Source organism: Chelon labrosus (genome assembly GCF_963514085.1).
Source record: "Chelon labrosus genome assembly, chromosome: 10".
Classification (NCBI taxonomy): Eukaryota; Metazoa; Chordata; class Actinopteri; order Mugiliformes; family Mugilidae; genus Chelon; species Chelon labrosus.
In genome coordinates this window covers 21015320-21025920 of record NC_140360.1, presented here as the reverse complement: position 1 = coordinate 21025920, position 10601 = coordinate 21015320, and the positions used below count along the sequence as shown (strand labels likewise).

Sequence of the window (10601 nt, the reverse complement as noted above, 5' to 3'; positions counted from 1 at the left end):
AGTTTAATAGGGCACATATAAAAATGGAAAAAAATCCTAACGTGATTTAAAACGTTATTAAACCATTTGAGGATCAAGTTTCTGTCAGCCAGGGTATGGTTTATTTGACTAATCCTGTCATTTTTTTAAATTAGTATGATGCCTTCAGGCATAATCGGTATAAGTGATACACTCAAACTTGCACGGAATGTATTATAATACGAATGAATGAATTCACATATGTAGGCTGACTGACAACATTAAAAGATTTCTGAAAGAATAATGCACTGTATGGGCGAAAGCACGAACCCCCTTATAGTGAAATGAGACGCCAATAAAACAAGTCCACAGTTTTAGTGGTGCTTATGAACGCACCACCCCTTGCTCCGGAAATGATTTTACAGGCTGTTATTGTTGTGAATGGAGTGAGCATGGATTCCTGTGCGGTGAAACATTTCAAGAATAGGTCGGTTAAGACAATTACATGTGTCCGTGTAAATGAAAAGGCCTACATGCTTGGGTGTTATAGATAATTTGGATGTAGTACCTGACAGAATGGGCAGCTCAGTTTAGCTGCAAGGAACTATCTGGTCACTAACGCTGCTAATGTTAGCTTAGTTAGCTAGCCGCTAACAGCTGCTAACAGTTAGCTGACACATTATTAGTAATTAGATATTGGTGTTATGAGTTAGGTGACGTTACCTTAGCTTCACATTTAAATGATGTACACTAACATTATTTTTTTGGGGGAGGGTGCTAGCTGTTAGCTCTAACGTTAGCTTTCAGTGTTATTTGCTGCTATCCATCTTGGGTGGGTTAAGTATTTACAGATGTTGACATTTTTCTGCAGGTTGATTTAGCTGTACATATGATGAACTTTGACGGTCTCGACGCTGGGATGGGTGAATACTCTCCCAGCCTTCACGGGACCCTGGACGCGGGGTTAGAGCCCTCAATGGACCCCCACCTCAACCCCACTTTACTGCAGGGTGTGGAGCTCGACCCGGAGGCGCTGGCTGTGACTGTGCCCGAGTCTGTGCACCTGATGGAGGGGATGTTCTCCGAGCTACACAGTGCAGTTTCAGAAGTTGGCATCCCAGTCACAGCGACGCACTTTGATCTCCAGGAGGAAATGCTTTGGATGGGAAATCACAGAGTGAGAGCACTGACTTTATATAATTATAGATTTTCTGTTTCTGGGGAATGCCAGTTCCTTCTTTCTTATTCCTGTAATTATTCCCTTTAGGGTCACGCTACCTCCTTCTTTGGACCTACAATGGGCCGCCATTCTTCCTTCCAAGTGCATGCCACAGATGACATTCGACACATTCAGAGTTTGGAAACAGGCGTGTTGTTCCTGTCTAAGTGCAACCTCAAATGCCACACTCGTGGGGGCCTTGTCATGTTTGATTACCCGTAAGTGTTAGAAAGGACTGACTGGAACAAATGCCCTTGTGCTGTTATTTATTGTAGACAAGCCACATACATTTGTGATTTTTTCCCAGGATGGAGGAAGCAGCTGACATGCATAGTCTCCTCATGACTGACAACAACACGTTGCTCATGGGTGGATTACAGAACTATGTGGTTGAAGTTGACTTGAATACCGTTCAAGAGACTCAAAAAGTAAGACATTGGGATTACATTTGTATTATCTATGCACATGTCACAAGGCCATATAAGAGTCACATATTTAAAAGCAAATAATTTACTGTTTACTATCTTGTGTCCTTCACAGTTCACTGTTGAGGTACCTGGGGTGGCAATAATGCGTCAGTCCAGCCGTTTCTTCTTCTGTGGGCACACCTCTGGGAAGGTAACGTTGACTTGATGATGGCAGTTTAGAATGGATGTTTATCTGGTTTACATGAATCTCATCTTCACTCTCTCAAAAAAAAACAGGTAACACTTCGAGACTTGCGTACCTTCAAGATAGAACATGAGTTTGATGCTTTCTCTGGGAGCCTGTCAGACTTCGATGTTCATGGAAACCTTTTGGCTGCCTGTGGGTTCTCCAGCAGAGGACTGAATGGTTTGGCGTGCGACCGTTTCCTCATGGTGTATGACCTCCGCATGATGCGAGCTGTTACTCCACTACAGGTGCATGTTGATCCCCTCTTCCTGCGCTTCATTCCTACCTACACGTCACGCCTGGCGATCATCTCACAGACAGGTATTTACATGAGAATTTAGGTTGTTTCTTAGTTTGTACTTTTTTATGATAACAAGATTAGATATATAGGATTTAGGAACACTACTACTAACTGCGTTACTCACCGACTGTATCTATTTAAAAGAAAATGTTTCTTAAATGCTCGTCCGTGTAGCTTTGCTGTAATTGTCCACCTCCTGTTACTTTCTCCAGGTCAGTGTCAGTTCTGTGAGCCCACTGGTCTCGCCAATATGGCGGACATTTTTCACGTCAACACAGTGGGCCAGTTGCTCATGAGTTTCGACGTATCGTCCAGCAAACAAGCCCTGGCCTTTGGGGATTCAGGAGGATGTGTGCACCTGTGGTCTGACGCGCCGGAGGTTTCGTTCAATGACTACTCTCGGGAAACAGAGTTTGCCCTGCCCTGCCTTGTGGACACATTACCCCAGCTGGACTGGAATCACGACCTGCTGCCCCTCTCTCTCATTCCCATGCCACTGACGAGCACTGAGCCTCTGCTGTCAGACTGGGCCACTGCACTGGCTACACCCAGCCCCAGGTAACTGAATAGCAACTATTGAATATCTTTAAAAAGTTTGTCATGGGTTCCGTAGCTTATTTTGCATCGTCTCCAGATACACTGTTTCTACTAGAGGCACTACACTCTGCTACAGCAAGTACACGCACTAAAAATTGCGGTTCCAATTTACTTAGTCTTTGCTGAAAATTAAACTTTACATCTATGTGTATGAGATTTTTTAATTATTTACATATTCAGCAGGAACCAGTGCACTTGGGACTGAATTTCAGAGACAGGATAGGGAAGTTGGAAACATTTGAGAGACTGACTAATGTATTGTTGGCTTCTGACTTTTCGTGGGATTTGCTGAAATTAGTAGAAATAGTGGAATAACATTACCACATTATCCTTACATGGAGGTGTATGATCTCATGTGTATGATCTCATGTCACCAAAGTATTTAGCCATGATCTGGAAGTAGTTAATTCCTCCTTTCCTCTCTCATCGTTGGCAAACATATTTTAGGAAGTGATGTAATGTTGTAAATTGCATCATTTGAATGACTTCATATTTATATGAGAACACCTCTGTGGTTTCTATTCAAAAACATGGTTCTTTTCAACAGACGAGCTCCTCCCGTGGACCCAGAAATCCTGCGCACTATGAAAACTGTCGGCTTCATTGGCTATGCAGCTAATCCTCGTACCCGCCCTCGGAACCAGGCACGTCAAAAACATACAATAGCTCTACTTTAAATGGGACTCAATTCAGATTTCCAACATTTTTGAAGAGGCTGTGAACGCCCTAAGCTTTTAAATATATGCACATTTCTAAATGATATATTTTGGTTATATTATGTTGTTCCACCCTATAATAGGTCTGTCATTCACATTTGTAAATTTTGACTCCCTAAAATCTGTTTTGTGTGTTGGTTTCAGGTTCCATATAAAATTAAAGATGTGGAGCTTGATTATGATAATTACAACCAAGTCCCTGAATCACCAATTGGGCGTGATGAAGAGCCACACCTCTACATGGTCCCCAAAAAGTACAGAAAGGTTGGACGTGGCTAAATTTCATTCTTGTTTTCATATATGCGGATGATTGATTGATCATTACTTTCTCATTATTTGTTGGCTGTTGCTGTGTAAGAGTAAGTATTGATGACTAAAACAGAGTTCTTTGTGCTGTGTCAGGTCACAATTAAATACTCTAAACTTGGACTGGAGGACTTTGACTTCAAACATTACAACAGAACCTTATTCGCTGGCCTGGAGCCGCACATTCCCAATGCCTACTGCAACTGCATGATCCAGGTAAGGAACTTGAGTCTCGGAGTGTTTTTTGTGATGTTTAATTTAGCGTCTTTTTTTTTTTTTCTAATGTTGCTCTTTTATTTTGTCACATTAGGTATTGTATTTCCTGGAGCCAATCCGGTGTCTTGTGCAGAATCATTTGTGCCAAAAGGAGTTTTGTTTGGCCTGTGAACTCGGCTTCCTCTTCCACATGTTGGACTTGTCACGAGGAGATCCATGTCAGGTAAAATTCATCCCCACTGAGTTGTAGCTACACATTATCAGCCATGTAGATGTCCCATTGAACCTCTTCTGTCTCGTCTCTCAAGGCCTCTAACTTCCTCCGAGCGTTTCGCACCATCCCCGAAGCTTCGGCACTGGGCCTGATCCTCGCAGACTCGGACGAGCAAACGGGAAAGGCCAGACTTGGTCGCTTAATCCAAAGCTGGAATCGTTTTATCCTCACCCAACTCCACCAGGAGACACAGGAGCAGGAGGGTCCGCAGGCCTACCGAGGAGCCAGCAGCAGGTCTGAGAAACAGAATCACATGACAGACAAAGATTTTCAGATACGAGTTAAGGGAAAATGTAACCATTGTTTGTGTTGTGTTGATGTTGTTGCAGTTCTCTGGGCTCCTCTGGTGAGTCCATAATCGGAAAGCTGTTTGGTTGTGAAGTCGAGAACAGCAGCCTCTGTCGCTGTGGCAAGGAAACGGTCCGCTCATCCCTCACGTTGCTCTTCACCATGCATTACCCTGAGCAGAACTCTCAAGGTGAGTTTAAGCTGCGTTTTCGCACCGTTGGGTATCCGTGGTCTTAATGTAAATGAGCTGGTAAGGAGCAAACTTGTCATTTCTCTTACACTCTTCAGAAAAAACTGTGAAGGAGTATGACTTTTCTGACATCCTGAAGAAGAGCATCTGTCTGGAGCAGAGCACTCAGGCATGGTGTGAAAACTGTGAAAAGTACCAGCCCACAGTGAGTCACAACTTTAATCAGACATTTCAGCATATTGACTAAAAATGCATTGGTGCTTCATCCTGATGACTGATAATGACTTTGTGTCATATTGTAGGTGCAAACACGCAACATTAGATGTCTGCCAGATGTTCTGGTCATAAACTGTGAGGTGAACAGCACTAAAGAGGCTGAATTCTGGAAAGTTCAGGCCGAGGTTAGAGACACAATTTTGAATTTATTTGCACCTGAAGCTGAGCTGTGACGCTTAGGTGCATGAATGATGTGTTTGCTTTGTTTTGTTATTTTCACAGTATGCATTCAATAAGGCCAAGCAGAAAGAGGCGATGGAACCTGCAAAACCTAAAGAACCCCCACCCATGCCCACTGAGTGGTGTTTGGAGTAAGATATATTATTATTAAGTATAAATAGTGTTGCATGGCCATTTGAGTTTTAAATAATCAAAGAATAATTTACACTAAAACAAGAAGAGACCTGCCAAAGACATTGCAGGTCAAAGTGACAGCCTCCACTTTTCTTTTACTTATGTTTCCTTAATTTCGCCTTTCAGTTAAACATCTGACAAACAACTGTAAACTAATAATAATAATAATAATAATTTCATCCAAACATCAACCCAAAGATTCAGAAGTTACGTAAAAGAGAAAATAATAACACTTCTTTAAATCTGAGGCAATGGAACAAACATATGTTTTTTGTTTTAGCTCTAAACATTTCACTTACTGTTCATCCCTCTGCAGTGGGGAGGACATGTGCAGTATGGAGGGCATCACCTTTAACACCCGGGCAGAGGATCTGCGAAACGTCTGGATCCCTCAAACTCTTAAGATGTCCATCAGCAAAGGTCAAGGACTGGAGATCAGCAGCTGGCCTGAAGGAGAGGAGGTGAGGGAGAATCGATCTTCATCTAATCTGTGGAATAAAAGGAAGATTTTTAGTCTTGTAAGATTTACGTGCAAATAATGACTCGTCACATTGTCTCCAGTTAAGTGCTGCTGAAGAGGCGGAGGGCGCTTCGCTCTATGACTTGGTCGTCACGGTGCCCCACATCCTGGACGCTCGCACAGGTGGAAACCTGGTTGCACACATCAAAGTGGGTGAGACCTACCATCAAAGAAAAGAGGTGAGTGAGGCTTTGATTATAAAATCGCTGTTTGACAGAGACAAAGTACTGTTGAAGTTGGATTGAAGGGCCACATTGAAACTCACATTTTATTTGATGTGTGTTTCAGGGAGTCACACACCAGCAGTGGTACCTCTTCAATGATTTCTTAATTGAACCCATTGACAAGGTAAATATTCCACCTATTACATAATTTATGTTCGGAAATAGTATGTTTGCACTCGTGTTAAATATTGCTCTTTTTTGTTTGTCAAAGGCTGAAGCTGCACAGTTTGATGTGAGCTGGAAGGTGCCAGCCATCCTGTATTATGCCAAGAGAAACTACCATGCCAAATACGACCTCCGCAGTAAGTTTTAGAACAATAAATACGGACGTTTCACTTGTGGCTAAACATCCAGGTCATGTTCACGTTTTAAATGTTTCGCCGCGTGTCAGTCAAAAATCCCATAGATGCCAGCGTGCTGCTGACGGAGGCCTCGTTGGCTCGGAAGCAGAGGAAGAGCCACGCCACCTTCATCCCCCTCATGGTCAGCGAGATGCCACAGGCTGGTGACCTGGTGGGGCTGGACGCTGAGTTTGTCACTCTCAATCAGGTGAGTCTGGTTTATAAAAACCACAGCTTGAAAACATCGCTCAGTATATTTACATCCACTCAAGTAATCTGATTAATCACAGAAAGTAAATTAAGCTCTAAAGAAAAGCTTCCTGGAGGAACTCTAACCTGGTTAAATGTTTGACTAAAGCTTTCAGAGACTGTCACATAAAGTAAGGTTAGGGTATGCTTGCAAGGAACCTGTTAGTGTAGTCCAAAACCTACCTACCTGTGAGGTTAGGTACCTCAACCATGGACACAGGAGGATGCAAACCAGGAACCTTATGGACCCAAATCTGCTTTTCTAACCACTACTACTTCTGCTGTTTAAACATGTTGATTATGTATAGAGAAAGACGGTTTCAGACTCTGTTTAACAATCCCAGAAGAACTTATTTGCAGCACTGAAGCCTGCACTCTGTTGTCTGTGCAGTGGATCTGGATTAAACTGATTATGACACCTTTTCCACCAAATCTGCCAAAAGCTGACTGTATGTGTCATTATTCAGTTCCAGTCACTTTATTACATTTAAAATAAACAGCAGTGGGCCCAAAGTGCTTTCCAGTTGAAGCCGATGACTATAATTAGTATAGATTTTAGATCAAATTATCTATGAAAGAAAGAATATTACAATAGAAATTTCCTTTTTATTAGAAATAATAGATTTTAATGACTTCAAGTCAAGTTAGGCAGTTTATATTTATTCAGTTATATAGACTTGCCCTGGAGTCGGGAGGTTCATTTTATTTTGACTTGCATAACACTGATAAAATAATGAGACTCCTTAAAGAAAAATGTGGATGTATGGATATTCCAAAAATATGAATATAATAAAGAATGATGAAACAAAAGACTGGCTTAAATGAGCTGTTGTTGTCTGCTTTGCTGAATGATTCAAAGTCTGTGATCTGTCAATATTTCTATATTCTGTTGTGAGGTATTTTTTTTTTTTTATGATAAAGTCTCCTTACTCTTTTCTTGCGTTTTCAAAAGAACTGAATTTTGTGTGTGTGCAGGAAGAGGCAGAGCTGCGCAGCGACGGCACTAAGTCGACCATTAAGCCCAGTCAGATGTCAGTAGCCAGGATCACCTGTGTGAGGGGCCAGGGGCCCAACGAGGGGGTTCCCTTCATCGATGACTACATCTCCACTCAGGAGCAGGTGAGAGAACTGAAAAGATTTCCCAACGGCAAATGACACTTTGTTGTTTGCTGATAATAGATAATAGATGTAATACTACGCTTCAGTCAAGCATTGCTGGAAAGTTTAGGACTGAGTAACACTTCATTTGTGTGCAGGGAGAAGTTGAGCTTGTTTTAACCTCCCTTTGTTGTGCTCAAGTTATTATGATGAGTCACTTGTCCCTTGTTTGTTGAGTTGTTATGTAACCTGGCAGGAAAAAGTCTTCACTCATTAGTAATAATTAAAGCTATACAGTAAATATTGACCTGCAAGAGGTAGAATTCTTTTTCAGTCTTAATCTTGTGAAGCTGCTGCTCATTTGCGACTCTTTCTGTTCCTCCAGGTGGTCGACTATTTGACGCAGTATTCTGGCATCAAACCAGGAGACTTGGACGCTAAAATATCCTCGAAGCACTTGACAACTCTGAAGTCCACATACCTAAAGCTGCGCTTCCTCATCGACACTGGAGTTCGCTTTGTTGGTCACGGCTTGCAGAAGGACTTTCGCGTTATTAATTTACTGGTATGTTATTCATCGGCCGCTATAAGTCGTGTTTGTTGTGCACAGTTTAAAACACTGTAAAGGCACGCTCAGTCGCACCACTACAGAGTTTCTTTTTGAGCAGTGAAGAATTTTTATTTGTTGTTTTTAAGGTTCTGAAAGATCAAGTCGTCGACACCGTCTACCTGTTTCATTTACCCCGCAAGAGGATGATTTCTCTGAGATTTCTGGCTTGGTACTTTCTAGGTAAGTTGAGACAAAATAAAAATGGTTGGAACACACTCCTGATATATTTTTTGTTATTTTATCATCTGTTATTGAGTATTCGCCAATCTGAATACTGACCTGATCTTAAATATTATAATGTGATAATAATGCTTTAACCCAAACTCCTGTTGTAAAGTTCTGATAGAGCTGTGACTGACATGTAGGGTAAAGCTTGTATCTTGGCTCCGGACACTCCAACAGACGGTGACAACCTGTGTCAGCCTGGTCATCCAACACTATAACCCTCTCTGTAATATTTTTCTCCTTGATGCTGTCCAGAGGAAACTTTTATTTTATTTTAAACGCAGCGTTCAGTGTTTGTTGTTTCAGTGCAGCCTTTGCCTGCGTGGACTCCATGTATTCAGTTTTGTGATTTCTTCCGTAGGTCTTTCGTATGATCTCCTACTATAACCTCACCAAACATTTCACAGTTTACAAACTTTAAATTGTGAAATGTTACAAATTTACTGTCTATAATTTTTGGCAGATTTGACGCTAGGCAGTAGCTGAGTCAGTCGTCTGATATGAGCCCAGATAGCTCGATATTTATTATTTAGTAAAATTCATTCAGGTGCATTAAAACAATCTAAAACTAAAACCACAGCTAAATGCGTGGAGTTTACCACGTGTACCATCTTTGCTTAGTGTGTTAGCATGCTAACAGTTACTTATTAACACTATACACACAGTCCAGGTGAGGCTGATGGGAATGCCAGTAGCTTCGCAGGTACGAGTTTGTCAAACAAGTCCACACAGTAACACGGTTTGAAACGTTTCAATTTCTACTAGAGATGTAACCTCATGGTTGCTCTAGAGGAAGGATTCTTCCTCTATGGACTATGAATGTCTGTTCAAATTTCAATCTATTCAGTAGATATTAAAATATCTAAACTAACCAGTGTGTAAAATATGTTGTGTATGTATTTGTTATGATTAAAAAACAATGTAATACATAGAAGTGAAGTGTAGAAGTCAGCACCTCAGTTGCACATTATTTCAAAAGTGCAAGTGCACAAATTAAATTTATCCTCTCTTGAACTGTGAGCCCTACAGCCTCTGAAACTAAAACCAAGCTTCCTTCTGGCTGTTTTACATGTGAAGGATGGTTAGGGACACGTTTCAAGCTTAATTACTTAAAAAAAAAAAAAAGATAAACAAATAAGCTTTATGACATTTGACTAAATCTGCCTAAGATGTTATCGATATCCTCACCGTAAACCGATGCTGAACGGTGGAAATGTTGCAAGAATCACGATGACTAGTCATTCCTGATTGTCCTCGTCATTGTGTTCACAGATCTCAACATCCAGGGGGAAACCCACGACAGCATAGAGGACGCACGCACTGCCCTGCAGCTGTACAGGAAGTATCTGGAGCTGAGCCGTGGCGGTGGGAACGACGAAGTGAGGAAGGTCCTGAAGGGACTCTACGAAAAAGGCCGCCAGCTGGACTGGAAAGTCCCGGATTCGGACACAGGAGATGGTCAAGGTAGCCCAAAAAGTACGACATAACAGTGAATTAGATGCAGGCTGATTGGAAAAGTAACTTTATCATAATGAGTTTAGTTGGAAGGGCCTCGTGTGAAATAGTTTGTCTGTGTGGACTGAATGCACTCTCCTCCTGTCAACAGGTGCTGCTGTGTTTCCCTCTGTGATGGGACTGTGAGCTGCACCGTGACCTACATTGGAGATATTTTCACTGATCTCTTCTAGCTCAGTTAGTGTCACATTTTATACTCCATTTGCATTTATATTTGCATTGTGTACAGTGTTAATGGAGGTCTGTACAGTCCAGTCTTTTTGACTGAATCAGTGACCGAACAGTTTCAGACGTGGCCAAATGTTTACTTTTCATTTCACAGAGGTTTGAATTTGTATTTTATCCGTTTGGATCCTCTTGTATTTTTAAAAATAAAAATAAAAAAAACGCAGCCTGTAGTTTGGTGCTTGTCAGTAAATAAATGGATGTGTCAATGTGATATAAGATACTTTGGTGTTTGATACCAGGAA

At 41.6% G+C, this 10601-nt stretch overlaps 1 protein-coding gene across 2 annotated transcripts; it reads left to right on the top strand.

Moving 5' to 3' along the window:
* Positions 1-382: 382 nt before the first annotated feature.
* pan2 (poly(A) specific ribonuclease subunit PAN2) lies at positions 383-10529 on the top strand. Of its 2 annotated transcripts, none has more exons than XM_084552501.1 (26): positions 383-445; positions 830-1135; positions 1226-1395; positions 1485-1605; positions 1718-1795; positions 1882-2152; positions 2345-2690; positions 3277-3373; positions 3590-3709; positions 3848-3967; positions 4062-4190; positions 4276-4475; positions 4571-4719; positions 4818-4924; positions 5022-5120; positions 5218-5306; positions 5666-5810; positions 5911-6048; positions 6158-6217; positions 6305-6395; positions 6485-6642; positions 7659-7802; positions 8167-8346; positions 8478-8571; positions 9889-10080; positions 10223-10529. In XM_084552501.1, exons 2-26 carry the CDS (start codon positions 848-850, stop codon positions 10255-10257), a joined length of 3621 nt encoding a protein of 1206 aa, XP_084408627.1. In that variant the 5' UTR covers positions 383-445; positions 830-847; the 3' UTR covers positions 10258-10529. The 2 variants fall into 2 exon arrangements, with proteins under 2 accessions (XP_084408627.1, XP_084408626.1); XM_084552500.1 differs by having other exon boundaries at positions 9889-10092.
* The last annotated feature ends 72 nt before the right edge of the window (positions 10530-10601 follow it).